This window comes from Carassius auratus, chromosome 4 (genome assembly GCF_003368295.1).
Source record: "Carassius auratus strain Wakin chromosome 4, ASM336829v1, whole genome shotgun sequence".
In the NCBI taxonomy this organism is placed as follows: domain Eukaryota; kingdom Metazoa; phylum Chordata; class Actinopteri; order Cypriniformes; family Cyprinidae; genus Carassius; species Carassius auratus.
The window spans coordinates 1,299,665-1,319,540 of record NC_039246.1 but is presented as its reverse complement, the minus strand read 5'-3'; the positions used below and the strand labels follow the sequence as shown (position 1 = coordinate 1,319,540).

Sequence of the window (19,876 nt, the reverse complement as noted above, 5' to 3'; positions counted from 1 at the left end):
CTTGCATTGAGTTCCTCAATGTGACTAAAATTATATTAGATACACCAGCACAACAAATATCTGGGGATACGTTGCCTTCCTTTCCTGTGAAAGGGACTCCCGTTGAAAGGGGTATCCCGGTGTCGCTGATTGGCTGGAAGTTCAGTATTGAAGTGACGTCTTGGGAAGCCCGTGGTTGTTGGGCATTGGCTGAAAGTGCAGAGTCGTGTGCGCTGGTCGAAGTTGAACGGGCATCTGAGGTCAGGCTTCGGAGACTCGACGTTACAAAACTTAACTCAGAACACGAAACTCTCAAACGGAAAAGAAAAGAAATAAAGTTTGACGTGACTAGGTTGTGTTCCTTCTCATCGTGGCATAGTAGCAGCAGGCAGGCCGAAGCACGCAGGAACCGCGCTCAAACAGTGATGACTAAAACGCATGGCTAGAAGCTACAAGCTAGCAGAAGCATAGCTAGAGACTAGAAACAGACATGGCTAATAGCAGCAGCAAGGGACTAAAAGCAAAATTTCATGGTGTCCAAAGTATTTAAACTTCCTTGTTGGCCACCCCTCAAATGTTGCCTTGACCAATCAGATATGGTCTTGGGGTGGGTATCATAAATCATTTGTTTATCTTACCAAGCATGTGGTTCTTGCCTCACAGGGTCTAATTTTGGACATGATTCCTATAACATGATTATGATATATTTTACAAATAAATGATTGTCAGGATAACATCAAGCAAGAAAATGCGATTATTTCAATACTAGACATGACTATGTATCCCATAGTTATCAAAAGACATACACAATAAGTGATTATACATGATAGTCAAATGTGTGGGTTACACATAAATGAATATGGAGTTAAGCAATGGATCGATTCATTTATACGTCTTTTTGAGTTCATTCTGGTCCATATATAATGTACAAAAAGCAGTTTCTTTGCCATTCTCTGGCAAAGGGACTTTCCTGTGAAGACAAAGGTTTAAAGCCCTTCCCCTTAGGAATTTCAGTCTGGTTCTGCTGGGTGGGGGAAGTCAATGCAAGTATTTAACTTGATCTCCTGGGTTTACATGTGATGTCCAGCGTTGCATTTCAATCACGAACAATAAATTTGACAATCTCTTCTTCGAATTAAAATTGTTAATAATTGTTCTATTGGTGTTAATGTTGAAAGCTGTTGTGTGAACAAGTTGGTTGGTTGGTTATCTTGCTTGGTTCTTGTGGCACTAGAACTGATTTATGACTTCCTGAGGAGTTCGGCTCTCGTTTCAATGCACACAGCTCTGATAGACTCTTTGATTTGTCTGGTTCAACTCATTTCTGCTACACAGGCGTGTTAAAGAGACAAGCAAAATATGCAGACCTGGGGGGCACGAGGACTGGAATTGAGAACCGCTGATTTAACTAAAGTTACTTCCTTATTGGGAGAGGATCTTGACAGGTTAACTGTGTGACTCCATCTTCACGAGACTAACGATGAGCATAGACAACAGAGAGAGAATAAAATTCAGTGCTTTTATTTCCAACATGCGCTCAATCATGGCTGCATATTAATTCAGGAAAAGTTAAGTCTTTGTTGGGACAAGCTGCATAAACTATATATATATATCTGGTATTTATGTAATGCATCTAATTTGTAGTGGTCGGCAGATATATATATATATATATATATATATATATATATATATATATATATCTGAAGAGTGTCTGAGCGTCACAACAGTTGTTCACTTTATTGTGGTAGTATGATGTTTTAGTAGTGAAGACATTTGCTGGGAAAGAAGTTAGAGACTAATACACACTGAGGTCTGTAAGAGTTTCTTGATTTATGCCGCATTAACTCTCCCAGAAGCAATGACGAGGAGAAGCTTGCGCTCCTTCACATTCCACACCTGGTGCATGATGTGCAGGTGTTGGCTTAGCTGGTGATAGCCACGACAGCAAAGGGGCAGTAGGAAAAAGGCATTTCTGCTTTTATTAAAACACTACAGAACTGGTTAGCAAGAAGATGAATGCCAGGGACACTGCCCATGCAGGGGTTACTTATAACTCTTTAGGTCCCATTTGCAGTCCGTTTATCCAACTTTGAGTCTAATACACCCCAGATGGCGTGGTCCACACTTGAAATGGTGCAGTCCACATCGCCTGGGCTGGGTGAGGCTCCACCAACATGCAAGGTTGGCCCCAGACTTGAGTGGGTGTGGGCCGGAACTGAAGAAGTCCCACAGGGGCCTCCGGCGGTGCTGGTGAAGGCTCTGGTCTATCTGGACAGTGGTTTTCTGCTGCAGAGGGTGAGGCTACAGGCTCCTGAGGGTGTTGAGGGCCTCCATTCTTTTGTCCTTCTGCAAAAAAAATTAAGGTTAAAATACTTACATGTAAATCTTTTTCATATTTAATATGGTTAACTTAAAGTATAACTGTTTAAAACTTACTGACAAGTCTTTGTGTGGTTTACACACATGCCGGGCGGTATGGATGCACTTTGCACATATTGGGCACATCCAATGTGAAACCTGCAGCATCCTGTTTGGCCATAGCCCTTCCTTCTATGTCAAGGTGTGACATTGGTGGTTCAAGAAAATTGGCTAAACTAATAGCAAATCATAAATTTCTTCCAACATTGGACAAAATAAATGCATCTTTTTCCTCTTAATCACATCATCATGGGCAATATCAGTAATCTTCCTACAAACCCCATCGCTCTTCTGGCTATCGATACATGTGATTGTAAAGAATAATCAGCCATAACACCTTCATTACAGCTTCAAACTGGTCTCAAATTTCTCTCAGATTTACCATTAAAATGGGGCCTTGGTACTACAGTGTATCCTCCTACAACACGATCATCTCAAACAAGTCTGTCAACATCATTCGGACTTAGATTCCACAGTTCCCTTTACAGGTTTGTCATTACAGAATCTTATAACCCAGTACCTATGCTATTGATGCTAACTCGGACATGTCATTGTTTAAATTCATCCCATCCTGTTAGTTATTAGACATTTGTGTTTGTACAAGGCTCTCTAATCTGTCTACTAGATTTCCATAGTCTGGGCCAAAAACCTCAATCTATACAGATAGTAATTAACCAAAAATTAAAATAATTACCCATCACAAAACCCCATCATTTACTCAATGTTATAATACCAAGCAATGTGAATTAAAACTAATTTAACCTAACAAACACTCCAGCAGTACAACACTACACAAATACAGTTGCAGTACAAAGCTTATCAAAAAGCAATTAACACATGGAATCCATCAGCTCGGAGAAAAAAAGACCTGCGCATATTTCTTCACGTGTAATCAAAAATGCTCAGGAATGGCCACCACCTAAAACAGCATTATTAATATTCGAAAGCAGTGTTACCGTGAGTGGATGTTCTCTGAATTCCTCCCAACGTCCGCTGTCAATCTTCTTCACTTGTTCAGCAGTAAAGTCTGTACGTTCATGAACCAGTCTGTATATTTGTCCTTGTTCAACAGAGTTTGTCAGTAACGTATCAATGTGGCTGTTAAATCTTCGAAGGTGTTCAACTTGTTTGTTCAGTCTTTCCTCTACATGTCAGTTATGTTCAGCTTGTTCTTTCAGTTTCTCGTCCACATGTTGATCTTGCTCACGGCCTCCAGCAGTAGTTCATGAATGAAGTCAGTCGATGTAGAAGGTTCAGCAGGAGCCTCAACAGTGTTAAGTTCAACAGTCTGATGATTTTTAACCACCTCAGTCAGCTCTGCATTATTTGTAACAGTTGTGGGACGCCTGTGATGATGCTGTGGTGCCAAATGCTTCAAAGCATTGTCCCAGTTAGCAACATTATCCTGAGAGCTCAGCAAGTTCTAGTACCAAGTCTTGAGGTAGTACACCTTGTTGCTGATTTGTCTGGCCAGGGTGGTTTAGCTCCCCTGTTAGCTTTTAACAAAAGCCGCGTTTCCACCGCAGGAACTTTACCCAGGAACTAGGGACTTGGTCCGGTACTTGGTGTGTTTCCACCGCAGGAACCAGGAACTAAATAAAAGTTCCGGGTAAAAAAATGCCCCCCAGAAAGTCCCTGCTGGCGAGGTGGTACTTTTTTAAAGTTCAGGAACTTTCGGGGGCGGGACTTTGGCGCTAAACATCCTGATTGGTTGAGTTGACGCAGCATTAGTTGAGTTCAACCACCATTTATTCGGATCAACATTTTCAAAATATTACTGTTATTGTGTCATGAAATGTAATTTTAAAAGTATTTCAGGCGAGAATGTAGTTGTTTAAAACTCAAATCTGTTGTTTATTTATAAAGACAGCGCCTATTTAAAAATGTGTTTCGCCGATCTCTGCGACGGTGAGCTCCACTCGATCAGCGGGAGCTCAGTCCTCATGTATCCGCCGAGATGCAGCCTCAAATCGGCTAGACCTTCTGATATGTGCCGCTGGCTCTGATGTGTCTTTAGTGGTTAAACATAACATATAATTCAGCTGCGGGGTAAATCTAACAGGTTTTCTTTGGTCTGTATTCAATTTATCTATATGTTAAAATGAAAATAAAAAAGGCAAATTTATATAATATTTCGTTTCATTGTAATGGCTGCATATACACATATCCCTGAACTAAGTACATTTCTGCAGCTGTTATTATGCTTAAATGAAAACCAAAGGAGGCAGTGGTATTTTATATCCCATTTCGTTTTATTGTAAATAGGAAAATTGCAGTAGCCAAGACGAGCTGACTGAAGTTATCAAGTACGCTGCTGTTTATAGATTTACCGGACTTGCGTCGTCGCGGACATCACACTCCCGAGTCGAATGCACAAAGTCTGAACTAACTACCGAGGATGCACGTCCAAAATCAGCGTACTTTTAAAAAACAAACAAATCAGCAGTACTTTGTATTGAGAAACGCGCGCAGACCTACGTCACCAGTCTATTTGCCTAATCTACCCGGTACTTTACACCGCGGTGGAAACGCAGAAAGCAACAGGTCTGGGGGGAAAAAAGTTCCTGGGAAAAAAAGTTCCTGGTAAAAATGTTCCGGGTAATTTCGGTGGAAACGCGGCAAAAGATAGTCTCTGATCTGAACTGGTCGATGCAGATGGCTCTGAGGGTCCAGCAACTCTTTTGGATATCAGGTCCAGACTGAGAAACTAATCCAGCTACATCATGAGCAAAAGAATCTGTAAACAGTAAGATTTAAGATTTTGTTTTAAAAGTTGTAACCACATATAACAAAAAACATTATTTCAGCAGAATCAAGTTCTAACGTGAACTGGTTGATGCAGATGGCTCTGAGGGTCCTGCAACTCTAGTTTCTCAGCCTAGGCCTAATATCCAGAATGATCCAGCTATGTCAAGAACTAAAGAATCTGCAAACAGTAAAAGAAAAGACTTTTGTTTTTAAAAGTTTTAACCACATATAACAAAAACAGATATATCAGAGGTAGAAGTATGTAAATCCTAATAAAATGCAACATACCGTTCAAGGAACTACTGCTGTTGTTGACAGACCGTTGATCCAAGTTGTTAATCAATGGAGCGCTAACTAACCACAAATAAGTATAGTTAACATAAAATAACAGGATAAAACATGAAAAACCCACAAATGTATTCACTATAATATACTCACCTAAAGGATTATTAGGGACACCATACTAATACTGTGTTTGACCTCCCTGTCACCTTCAGAACGGCCTTAATTATACGTGGCATTGATTTAACAAGGTGCTGAAAGCGTTCTTTAGAAATGTTGGCTCATATTGAGAGGATAGCATCTTGCAGTTGATGGAGATTTGTGGGATGCACATCCAGGGCACGAAGCTCCCGTTCCACCACATACCAAAGATGCTCTATTGCCCTTACGAAAAATAACCATGGTTTTATTATAGTAAAACTGTAGTAACCCATGGTTTTTTGGCGTGTTGACCACCATTTGTATAACCACAGATTTACTACAAATACCATGGTTATACTATGGTTAATTTAGCAAAACCATGGTTAATTTGTGGTTACCATGGATTAACTATAGTAACTGTACTAAAATGGCCCCCACAGTCACCAGATCTCAACCCACCCTTACGAAAATTAACCATGGTTTTACTACAAATAAAACCAAAAAACCATGGTTAATTTTCGTAAGGGTGGGTTGAGATCTGGTGACTGTGGGGGCCATTTTAGTACAGTGAACTCATTGTCATGTTCAAAAAACCAATCTGGAATGATTCAAGCTTTGTGACATGGTGTGGGGGATGTTTTCTTGGCACCATTACACCACCACCAGCAGCCTGCACAGTGGTAACAAAGCATGATGGATCCATGTTCTCATTCTGTTTATCGCAAACTCTGACTCTACCATCTGAATATCTCAACAGAAATCTAGACTCATCAGACCAGACAACATTTTTCCAGTCTTCAACTGTCCAATTTTGGTGATCTCGTGCAAATTGTAGCCTCTTTTTCCTATTGGTAGTAGAGATGAGTGGGACCCGGTGGGGTCTTCTGCTGTTGTAGCCCATCCGCCTCAAGGTTGTGTTTGTTGTGGCTTCACAAATGCTTAGCTGCATACCTCGGTTTAACGAGTGGTTATTTCAGTCAAAGTTGCTCTTCTATCAGCTTGAATCAGTCGACCCATTCTCCTCTGACCTCTAGCATCAACAAGGCATTTTCTCCCACAGGACTGCCGCATACTGGATGTGTTTCCCTTTTCACACCATTCTTTGTAAACCCTAGAAATGGTTGTGTGTGTGAAAATCCCAGTAACTCAGACCGGCCCGTCTGGCACCAACAACCATGCCACGCTCAAAATTGCTTAAATCACCTTTATTTCCCATTCTGACATTGAGTTTGGAGTTCAGGAGATTATCTTGACCAGGACCACACACCTAAATGCATTGAATGTGATTGGTTGATTAGATAATTGCATTAATGAGAAATTGAACAGGTGTTCCTAATAATCCTTTAGGTGAGTGTAAATATAAAACAATATACAAAGAATTACTTACATAGTTGGTCTAGATGATCAAATGCATTCTGCACCTTAAAGTATTCTGAATTGGACACGCATAAGATTTAAAAATCCTGTAAGAAACCTCACTGACAAAGAGACCATCTTATATATAAATTAAATGTACTCACAATTTTTTGTAAGCCATTGTAAAAAAAAACAAAAAGTCTTTCTCAGAGAATTCACAGCAACAAATCTTGGCTAGCAGACTAGCTAGTAAGTGGCTTTTTGTGAAACTGATCAAGGTAGAGCGGACACCCTTTGAATGTGTTAAGGTGTGATGTCAGCTGTAGGCGTAACATGAAAATTTACATTAAAAAAAACCACACCTCCCCAATGTTCCGCCCAATGGGGATGGATGTTTTAATTTCCTTCTAGCCTATAAATACACTTCGAAGATCTACAAATAGATCTACTAGTAAATGCATAGCACTGCGTAAAAATAAAACCATGTCTGCATTTTTGTTCTGAGAAACAAACAACAATCGCTGCTCTACACTGCTCAAAACTTATGTTTGAATCATCAGTAGCAAATTAATTATGTAAACGTACTTACAGACTGAGAGTCAGAACAGAAGGCACTGTAGTCTCTCCTCCGAAAAAAGTGCTGTACACATCTGAATACTTCGAGGTCGAACTGTTCTGGAACAAGTGTTGTAAATAAAACTTAACCATTGTTTCTAATCGTGTCCTCTTTTGGAAGGCCAAACAAAGTCCTTTGCTTTCAAAATGAAATGCACAGCATCTCCACGGCATGGCAGCAGCGGCAGTAACAATACTACAGCGAGTATGAAATTTTCTACTTTCTTTGCGTGAAAATTTGTGTGGCATTATGCAAATCTTCCCATATGGGGCTGTCTTTAAATGCCACTTTATAAAGAATATCTCTTTGGATTTGCAACTTTAGTGATCTTATCGATTCACGAACAGCTTATAACACTACCAAGAGAAAGGAAAACTTGAAATCGGATCATTTGACCCCTTTTACTAACAAATAACAAGTAGCCCAGCTGGCTAAATAAAACACGGTCATAACTTTTAAATTCCTCCTATGACCTCTTTACACCAAGATTTACATAAATATTAATGATCCTTTTTTTTTTACATTGTGGTATAGTTCTATGTGGAAAAACTAAAACCTCTATAAACTAAGTGAAAATGTAAGTATTTCAGTGATATGCGGTTTAGATATACAAATACTGATACTCAAATACTGATCACTAAAAGGTAACACATTATGTAACATTAAGTGTTAATTATGATTTTATTAATTGGAGCTGGTTTGAGACAATATAGCCCTACCTACACTTACACTATCCTTAAACTTATTTGAAACTTTTCAATAATTTCCATAATTTTTATTGGAAATAAATGCCTTTATGATTTGACAGATGCTGATTTTGCTGGCAAAGAAAGGTCTAAATAAATAAATGTCAACATAATAGATAGATAAATACAAATTGAGTTAATGTATGAATAAACATGAACCGAAGTAATTGTGGAAATGTCCTAAATACGTGAATGGATGAATATATTTGTAGTTTTTTTTTTTTTTCAATATGTATTTCACCAAAAATAAAACCGAATACTGCTGACATAGCCTGTGTTGTACTTATTCGTATGTGTTTCCTTTATGTAAATAGCGAATGACTTTTCTGTATTGAAGACGACGGGACTTTTATTTTGCTCTGGTGGCATGACGTCATAAGGCTGCGCCGCTCTCCTGCGTCCGTCTTTCATCTGAAGAAAGGTTCGTGGTCTTTAATCATTTGAAGTGTTTGAAATAATACAAACGCGTTCAGTCTGTTTTACAGTGTTAACAAGTGAGGTAAAGTGCATGAATGATCGAGTGTAACGTTGTGAACTAGTTTATAGTGAAGCAGCGAGTCTTTCTCCTCAACTGTATCGTAAACAGATTCAGTGTTTGAAGCTTGTCATCATTGTTTTGAACAATATATGAATACATTAATTTGTGGAAAAATAGGCAATATCTGCAGTGTTGGGGAGTAACTAATTTGTGTTTTAGTTACACGTTACTAATTAAAAAGTGATTTGTAATTTGTTACTGGGAATAAAAAAAATGTGTAATGAAATTAGTTACTTATGGAAATGTTAATGATTTTCACACAAACACAATTGATATATTTCCCAAATTTCATTTACTGCTTTAAAATATGAGACCCCAATGTTTCATGAGTTTAGGACACATGCTTATTAGATAAGTTTTGTTTCCTATTAGGATTTATGTATATGCTTTTGTTTCTTCTTTCTTTCAGTGTTACCTGTCAGCAATCCAAATATTTGATTTCAATCATGTGATTTCATCATATCTATTAAACTATATGTTATGATTTTAAGTCTATATTTCACTTCAAAGTAAAAAGAGGTGTTAAAGTGTGCTTTTTAAATTGATTATAATCTTAATTCAAGTGAAGAAGTACTTCGAGAAGTCTGACAGTAATCTACTGTATGGTTAACCCGGCCTGCTTTTAATATTTTACAATTATTCACAGTTGAAAACATTCATTAGAATATAGAAAACTATTCAAACATTAATCAAATGGTAATCAGTTACATTACTTTGTAACAGTTATTGTGAAATAGTAACGCCACTTATTATACTTATTATAGGTATGAGTTTGTGACGGTAAACACACCTTATAGCCAGCAGGATTTTGAACAGATGTACAGTGGATATAATAAATCTACATCTCCCCTGTTAAAATGCCAGGTTTCTGTGAAAAAAAAAAAATATATATATGAAACAAACGATTGCTTGCGGACAGACTTTAAAGATGTAGAGACCGTATTTAATTCCTAAAAAGAAATGCCAACGAAGCTTGGTGTTGACGACCCGGAGTTATGCAAAAAGCGACACAGAGAAACATCCAAGTTTTCCAAAGACATGAAAAGAATGAAAGTAAAGATATAAAGTAGCAAGTACCAAATACATGTTTCAAATAAATGTTACACCACACTGCTGCTGTTGTTCTTTCAATAAGTGAATTTAAAGGGTATACAGTAAATGAAATCCCAAACAAATATACAATAATAAACCTTTGTTTTTATCAAAACCATTTATCCAGTTTAATATAATAAAGCAATTATGTTTATGGTTCTTTTGTATTGCAAACCGACTCTGAACTGCTGCTAATCATTATTCTGACCATTTACCCCCATCTCGCACCTTTTTTTGTTTCATCATTGTTGTGTTTAGTGATGTGTGAGGTGTTGGAAAGTCACTCAGCCTTCTCGAACTTCTTTTTTCCCTCGCAACGAAGAACGAAAATGAACTTTGTTTGAAGTATATTGGTGCATTAAGAAAATGACATCGAAACCCTATCTTGGTCTCTATTTTTAATTTTACTTTATTTTTGCATCACAGAAACCTGGCATTTTAACGAGTGGGTAGACTTTTTAAATCCATTTTACACAATGTTGGGAGACTTTAAAGTATGGACCTGATATCAGCTAAATTACATTTTTGTACTAAATCGAAGAAACGTAGTACTTCAGTCTGCTATAAGTAACGTGAGGGAGGAAACTAGTTGATGTTAGCTAGTTAATAGTGCCACACACACGCTAACTTCTCTTAGTTGGTAATGTTCATTTCAAGACCGCGTTATCTTGAATTTAGTGAAGAGTGATGGGTTGTGCTCCCATAGATGGAGATCATATTTAACTCATTTCTGACTCTTGCAGACACTCTTTTTAAACATGTCTTAAACGGTGGATGTCCTTTCTCCTCCAAGCCGTGGCCGTCTGAATGTTTTCGGTACCCAAAAGATTCCCATAAGGCAGACTTTATCTTTTTCGCTGGGTGAAAAAGTTTCAGGGATCTCCCTCCTTTGGCGATTGTTTCATATTAAAAGTACCAACGCTCAATGCTTAATGTGATTTATTGGATGGGAGGTGTGCTACAATGTTCCATCATAAACTGAAAACAGGCTAGACTTATCAATTCTTCATTTGAAGCATGACTACTGTATTAGAGAGCTGATTAAGACCCAACTAGAGATTTATTATGAATTTTATTTTAGATTTCTGTTTATTATTCTCGTCTTAAACAGGACAAAGTGTTCAAACACAGAAAAACTCCCGCTGAAGAGACTGAGATCCAAGTGACTGTTTATTATAAAGATGGAGTTTATTAAAGAGGAGAGTGAAGACATGAAGACCAAAGAAACATTCAGAGACAAACATGAAGATATTGAGGAACAAACAGGTTGGTTTCACAAAGCTGAACTCTCATATGAGCTGTCCTGTATATTTTCTCAATTCATTTGCCATTGACAGGTGTTTTTGTACACTCTGCCCTCGTGCAGCTTTCTTTTTTGAAAGGATTTCAGCTTCACTTTTTTTTTTCTTAAAGGTCATTTTCTACTCCTATTTCAGTGCTCTGAGTTCAAAATGTCATTGTGAGACGCAACGTTTGTTTCGTTTAATATTTAAATGTTAATATTCTTACTATGATTATATGTATACCCAAATATCATCTCCAGCTGCTTGGGAGTCACTTAGCATTTTACAGTTTAATTTGAGAAAACTCCCGACATTTCACATACACAGCAGCTGCAAGTTCCTCACGGCAACCTGTCAACATAAGTGTAGTTTAATGTTGGGAAACGTCAAAATACAGGTGCTGGTCATATATATACAATATCATCAAAAAGTTGAACTATTTCATTAACCCTTGTGCATTGTTCAAAAACTTCGGTACAAGTCAAGCCCTTTCTCGTGTTGCTTGCTGCTCTTCTCACCATCAAATGACCAGCAGGTTGGCATGCAAGTGTTTAAATGCAAATCTGCATCTCCATAACTTTGGTCAGCAGCAGGAAACATGAAGTGCTCTAAAACTTCCTGGTAGATGGCTGTGTTGACCTTGGACCTCAGAAAACACAGTGGACCAACACCAGCAGATGACATGGCCCCACAAACCATCACTGACTGTGGAAACTTTACACTGGAGCTCAAGCAATGCGGATTGTGAGCCCTTTTTGAAGCGAGACGCTTCTGACGCTGTCTGTTGTTCAAAAGCGGCTTGACACAAGGAATGCGAAGCTGAAACCCATGTCTTACGTCTGTGTGTAGTGTTTCTTGAAGCACTGACTCCAGCTGCAGTCCACTCTTTGTGAATCTCCCCCACATTTTTGAATGGGTTTTGTTCAAAAATCTTCTCCAATGTGCGGTTATCCCTATTGTTTGTACAATATATATATATATTTTTTTTTCTACCACATCTTTTCCTTCCCTTGCATCTATTAATGTGCTTGGACACAGAGCTCTGAGAACAGCCAGTCTCTTTTGCAATGACGTTTTGTGTCTTGCCCTCCTTGTGCAAGGTGTCAGTGCTCTTTTGGACAACTGTCAATTCAGCAGTCTTGGATTGTGTAGCCTACAGAACTAGATTGAGAGACCATTTAAAGGCATTTTTTTGTTTTGGGTTAATTAGCTGATTAGAATGTGGCACCAGGTGTCTTCAATATTGAACCTTTCCGAGATACTGAATTTGGGATTTTCCTTAGTTGTCAGTTATAAACATCAAAATTAAAAGAAATAAACATTTGAAATAACAGTTTGTTTAATGAATAAATAATATACAAGTTTCACTTTTTGAGTTGAATTTAGTGAAATAAATCTTAAAACTTTTTGAAGATATTCTAATTATATGACCAGCACCTGTATATTACTATTTATCAGTCTTATGACTTAATGCTACTGTTGCTAATACATATTAATAAATATTTATTTATTTATTTATTTATTTATAAAGGATAAATCACATTTGTTTTTTTTTGTTTTTTTAACAGTAAACCAAAAATTGTCAAACATTTTTTTTTTTAGTCGGTAAGTCCATGAGTCCATGTCTATGACAGAAATCATTAACAGCTGTTTCTTGAGGTAATAACAGTATATTAGGCAGGAAATCAAAACATTCTTCTATCATTCATTAATCTCACTTATGGCTTATCAGTTGGAAGTCAGTAGTGGCAGTTTTACATGGCCACTTGCTCTAATTTTAATCTAGATAATTGGGTGCATTTCCGAGTGCTTGCATTAAACATGCTGATAGCTTCCAAATTCTGTGCATGACATGAAGGTGCCAGCAACAAAACGTTGTACTTCTGTAAAATAAAGAAAACGAGGTGTAATGCATATGGAACTTATACAAAATACAACTTAGTTATAAGGCCCGTGAAAAGCACACTCAAGATGAAATGCCCTTTACAAAGAATACAGGCAATTTAAAAAAAAAAAAATATATATATATATATATATATATATATATATATATATATATATATATACACTAGGGCCGGGAGTTTAACGCGTTAATTGAGATTAATTAATTACACACAAAATATCGCGTTAACTAAGATTAATTAATTACAGAAAAAATCCCGTATTTTTAATAACTTATTTTTGCACCGCGGAACGTTTCTCTTTGGATGCGTTTTGGCGGGACCGATTATACTGAAGCACCAACTAGCGTTCGCACTTCGCACATCACCGCAGCGCATCGAGCCTCAAGTATCACCTCAACGCAAAACATATAGCAGCTAGCGTGGACTTTACATTTTATGTTGAACTATGTATTATTTTGTTGGTGCAACAGTTTATGTTGAACTTTTTATTGTTTTGGCCAAGGTTATTGAGAGTTGGACTTAGTATGTTATGGCCTCTGAAGCAACAGAGAGATGTTTTCTAATAGTCAGTGTTTCCAATGTTCTGAATGTAATTGACAGTATTGTGTTTTACTTAAAAAAAACACTTTACAGAAGGTTCCAGCACCTATAAGCTTCCTGAATTTCTGAAATGCACTATTTCTAAATTGTTTCTAAATATTCTATTGCTACACTTCATGGCAAAAATTGCACTGGTCTGCTAGACTTGGTTGAAATAAACAATATTTTGTTGCTTAAGCTTATGTATTCAGTCAAGATTCAATGGTATACTATAAATCCATGTGAAAAAAAATTACTTCTCACTGTTCTAAGGTCAAATATTTATATGCGATTAAAATGCGATTAATTTCGATTAATTAATTACAAAGCCTCTAATTATTTAGATTAATTTTTTTAATCGAGTCCCGGCCCTAATATATATGTATATATAATTTCCAACGTTGAAATGCAATCTATTAATGGGTCTGTCAATGGTATTTTAAAATGTATTTTTAGAAACGTTAACTTGGACCAAGTTAAGAATTGAAGGAAAAAAAAAAAGAATTTTGCTCCTATGGTTCAAAATTTAAAAAAAAAAAAAAAAGAACTCCAATTATTACAATAGATGCCTGCCTTCGGTTCCTTGCTCCTATTTATTTAGATGATCTGGGTCAATCTTTTATATTCTTTTTTTTAAATAGAGGGTTTCAATGCCAGCTTGCTAAGTTTTTGAGATGTACTAAATAAGTGAAGAGTAAGCAATATTGGCAAGGGTTTCTAAGATTACATGCAAGACCTCTTGCGATTTCTTAGTGGTTATAGAATGCAGTTGTATGTTAGTTTTGATATTGTTCATGTTTGAAGGTTTTGATGTCTGTTGTTTTGTGTCATTAAACAGATTAACTTTTATCTTGTTTTTTTACTTTAGACCTAATGGCACTGAAAGAGAGTGAAGTACTGAATGAAATTGAAGAGAAAGATCATGATTCCATAAATGGAGAAACATCTTTGAGGTTTTCACAGACTAAAAAGACTTCCTCAAGAAAAAGGACTCAAAAGACAGGAAGAAGTTATTTCACTTGCCAACAGTATGGAAAGGGTTTCAGTCAAACAGAAAGTATTAAAAGACAAATGAGTATTCAAACAGGAGAGAAGCTATACACGTGCCAACAGTGTGGAAGGAGTTTTACTCAATTTAGACACCTTGGAGTCCACATGAGAGTTCACACAGGAGAGAAACCTTATACCTGTCAACAGTGTGGAAAGCATTTCAGTCATAGAGTAAGTCTTAAAAGACACATTAGAATTCACACTGGAGAGAAGCCATACACATGCCAGCAGTGTGGAAGGAGTTTCACTCAACCTGGTCAACTTGGAGCCCACATGAGTGTTCACACTGGAGAGAAACCTTACAAATGCAAACAATGTGGAAGAAGTTTCAACCGGAAAGGAAATCTTAATTGCCATATGAGAATTCATACTGGAGAGCAGCCTTACACACATGATCAGTGTGGAAAGAGTTTTGATCAACATGACATCCTTGAAGTCCACATGAGAACTCGGAGAGAGAAACCCTACATGTGCCCCGAGTGTGGAAAGTGGTTTAATCATAAACAACGTTTTGAAGACCACATAAGAATTCACACTGGAGAGAAGCCTTTCACCTGCCAAGAATGTGGAAAATGTTTCCGCCAAAAAGGAAACCTTAACAGGCACATGACAGTTCACACTGGAGAGAAGCCGTTTATATGTTGTCACTGCGGAAAGAGTTACAGATATACAGCAGGACTCAAGTACCACATGAGGTTTCACATATGAGTGAACTGTATTTTTACTAGAGCTCAACAGATATGGGTTTTTTGTGGCCAATGCTGATAATAAGGAGTAAAAAAGACCGATATATCGGCCGATATTCTTTGTGTATGCTATAATTTATTACAGTATTGTCAAAAGTTTGGATACATTTCCCATTCATGTGTCCAAACTTTTGACCGGTACTGTATATAGAATACGGTGTATATATAGAGCCTACATTAACATTATATATACAAAGAATGTTTGCAATGATAACAAATGTGGTGATAAAAAGCAAACAAAGATCTATGTAATGCAGGAAGGATATTTAACAAACTTTATTATTCAAAATGAGTCTGACATCAGTGCACTTAACAGTAAACTTCACTTATTATTAACAACTAAATTCAAGTTATATATATATTGTTGTTATTTAAGAAACTAAACAAGGTAACGGTGTAAGGCAAGCTAGCTATTGCCAAACCAACAGATATAGGTTTATGCAGGAAGCACAGCTTTTATAAATGTAAGCATATAAAATTAATAAATATTGATTAATAATAATATTTTAACAAACTCTGTATTGTGAATTTTTTGGTAATCAGATGAACATGCAGAACATTCACTTTTAAAATTTTCATTTTGTGGTTTAATATTCTCAGACACTGTGTCTGTCTGCGCTGACCTGTTTTTTTAATTATTTTTTTATTTATTGATCAAAAACAAGACAAATTCCATGTTATATTGGTTGGGCTCAAATTTTTACGTTATCAGTGTGACATGAGTCACGTAATAACACCAGAGAGAAGCCTTGCTGTGCCATCACTGAGCAGAAACGAAACAAACACCACTGATATAATTCAATATAGCTGAGCAGCAGATTTGGTTGGTCGGATCATAAATAGCATGTCAATTGTTTCACATCTGACCCCATTTTTGGATGTTCTATTTACTACTTATTTTATGCTGTAAAGCCCATTGGTCAGCTGCTGCTAATGTAAATGGTACTATGAAAATAAAACTTGATCTAGAAACCTAAATGCATGAGATCGTTCAGATCTTTCATTCAAATAAATAAAATATGCTTGTTACTTACATGCACTGAACACTTCTGTTTTTGCCCCTATTTTTCATGAGCTGAACTCAAAGATCTAAGACTGTTTCTATGTACACAAAAGGCCTATTTCTCTCAGATTTAGACAGATTTGTGAACAATATTTGTGTTAGTGAGCACTTCTCCTTTGCCGAGATAATCTATCCACCTCACAGGTGTGGCACATCAAGATGCTGATTAGACAGGCATAATAATTGCATAGCTGTGCCTTTGGCTGGCCACAATAAAAAGAATAATAATTTCTAGTGTAGATATATAAACAGGACATTTATAGAGTAAAAGAAGTGCATGACAGCAAGGACAATGTATTTATTAAAGGGGGGGGGGGGTGAAATGCTCTTTCATGCATACTGAGTTTTTTACACTGTTAAAGAGTTGGATTCCCATGCTAAACATGGACAAAGTTTCAAAAATTAAGTTGTACGTTAGAAGGAGTATTTTTGTTCCCAAAATACTACTTCCGGTTTGTCACAAGTTTCGGAAAGTTTTTTTCGAGTATGGCTCTGTGTAGGGTGACCACCCGTCCCGCGTAGCGCATGTGCGCACAGCGTTTGAAGCCCAATTCATGCGTCCCGCAAATTGAGACTGTGTCACGCATAATCAATGCTTGCTCAAAAAAAGTTGGTCGCTCTATATCCTCGAGCCCCAGGCAGCCAAACGAACATTACTTGACAGTTCAGCACGCTACTGCGAGAGCGGGAGTGAGTTTGAATGAGAGATGAAGTTTACATCTTTATTATTTCCGTTTTAATGTTTTTCCTACATTATTTATATAAAAATATGTTATGTAGGCAATAACTCAGTTTACTATTTGACTAATTTACTGAGGTGGCATCGTTGTTAACTTACAAAAATGATGATAATTTGGTGGATAATTTACATTTTCCCGTTAATAACAGGTAGTGTATTCCGATGTAAAATTAACAGTCGCCTGAGGACGATCAACAACCATCTTATCCGAGCTCAAAACGCTGCTTGAGCGAGTGTCAAGATACTACAAATAATAAATACATAATTATGAACGTGTTTATTTTTGTTCTCTGTACGTTATTTTTATAGCAATTAATGATCATGAACATAAAAGCATTACATATATATATATATATATATATATATATATATATATATATATATATATATATATATATATATATATATATATCATTTATTATTATTGCTATATACCATCGATGAAACCACAAAGCTGACGCGGGAGGTATGTATAACTGCAATATAAAGTAATTTTGAGTATTATTGCTATTAGTAGGCCTATTATTTTCTAAAATTAGGTACATGTAATATAAAAGTACACATGGCAATGTTTTTGCAACAGCTCCAAGTCTCACGCGCAGTGTAGGCTATACGTCACTGTCCGAATCCGTTCACTTATTAATTGGTTCACTCCTTCCTGATATTAGTGAACTCAAATGCCATACACTATATAGGGATTAGTGAATGAGTTGTGATGTTAGACTTTTTTTTTTTTTTTTAACTGTTCCTGTGTTGAGCAACTACAATTCATTTTAATCCTATAATTTTATATTATAATTTATTTAAAGTGAATAAGATGCTTGTTTTACAAACAAGGCCTAGTTTGACGACGGATTTGCGTATCGTTTTTTTTCTTAAGGATGATGCAATCCCAAGGAAAAAGGGTCACGATCGTGTGTTGGAACCGCAGGCGGTGAGTAAAACTGCTTCAAATATCTCTGCCTCCTTGTTAGTGCGTCCGCCTCCCGTCGGAGACCCGGGTTCGAGCCCCGCTCGGAGTGAGTCGTTGCTGCTGCTGCTCTCGTTCAGTTTCAGCCTCTGGATCTGATTCTGGATCATAAATAAACGGCTGAATCTGACTGTAAGCCATGGTTTGTTTTGGATGATGGTTTTAACCTCACGGTAATGTCACAACTTCCAAACGCTCTCAACGCAAAAGCCTATTCGCGCTCTTGATTCTTTAGCTCCGCCCACACATCACGCCTCCAGCCGGTCGTGTTTTTCCTGGAAAAATCGGTACAGACTATCTTTCTCTTATGAATATAATAAAACTAAAGACTTTTTGGAGTTATGAAGGATGCAGTACTACTCTATAGGTACTCAAGATTATCAGGATATTGAGTGAAAACGAGCATTTCACCCCCCTTTTAAATTCTTTACAAAGACTCTACTTAGTTTACATCGAAAATATTGTGCCTTAATATCCCATTGAGCAGGCCAGAAAGTGACAGTGGCAATGTTGCATTTCATAGAATTGGCATAACCTCTATATACTGAGGCATTATTCTACTCATTCTGCTTCCACAGACAGAATGTGATTCATTTCGGAGAATAATAATAATAAATATAGCTGCAAACAGAGATACCGGGGCCACTCCCCCCACCCAAAATTCCTTGAATGATACTCTGTGTATAGTGTACATTGTGTAGTACATATAGTAAATTGTACAGTGTATGGTGTACATTGTGTATAGTTTAATCTGTAGTGCTAACTGCATGTACATATTGTGTAGTGTTTATTGACCATATGTGCAGATTGCACACTTTCACCTTTTGAAGTCGGTTGGTTATATGCTAACCGTTTCTGCAATTTGTGGAGCAAGCTTCCAAGAATTTCCCTCACCAAGCCACGTGTGCTGTGGTGATAGGACAATAAAAGTGATTGAATAAGAAGAAATGGACCCTTAACAGATTGATTCAGATGTTGAAAAACAGAAGCTGAATGAATGTGACAACTGGCTAGTTCACCGTTATGGTTTGAAATATAGTTAGCATGAAACCTGTAACAAATCAAAAGTTTAGTTATTGAATAAAAAGGAACTTATTATAACTGATGCAACCTTACAACACTTTTTGAAAGGATAATTAACCTAGTATGTACAGACATTGTTTTTGGATCAGATGTAGATAATTTTCCTCAACAACTTGCCCATTATGTTAAGCCACTCCATTAGTGTGATTGTCAAAATTTAAAGCATACCCTTCTTAAAGATTAAATGTGAACCAAGGTTAAAACATTTAACAGGACCAAATAGTCAAGTTGAGTGAAAATGAAAATTCAAAACGTGCAATCAGAGGTATTACATTTTATTCATCATGTGATAATGTAGAAACACCACAAGCATGAGCAGGTTGGATACACATCATGAAATGACACATTTAGGAAATTTAAACAAACTTTATTTAAAAAAAAAAAAGATTCTTCTATTCCACTTAGACCACTTCCCAGAACCTTACTGTTGGCATTCCAGATTTACGTTGGCAGAGATGTAGTTTATGGTGTATTAACGTGTATAATTGTATGTGTCCATGTAGGGAAAAAAAAACCTTATTGATGCATACAAGAACATGTGAA

At 36.8% G+C, this 19,876-nt stretch overlaps 1 protein-coding gene across 1 annotated transcript; it reads left to right on the top strand.

Annotated features, from left to right (window-relative positions):
- Positions 1 to 8,625: 8,625 nt before the first annotated feature.
- On the top strand, positions 8,626 to 16,511 carry LOC113066842 (gastrula zinc finger protein XlCGF8.2DB-like). Its single transcript, XM_026238910.1, has 3 exons — positions 8,626 to 8,707; positions 11,028 to 11,182; positions 14,551 to 16,511. The coding sequence occupies exons 2-3, from the start codon at positions 11,098 to 11,100 to the stop codon at positions 15,438 to 15,440; spliced, it is 975 nt and encodes a 324-aa protein (XP_026094695.1). The 5' UTR covers positions 8,626 to 8,707; positions 11,028 to 11,097; the 3' UTR covers positions 15,441 to 16,511.
- The last annotated feature ends 3,365 nt before the right edge of the window (positions 16,512 to 19,876 follow it).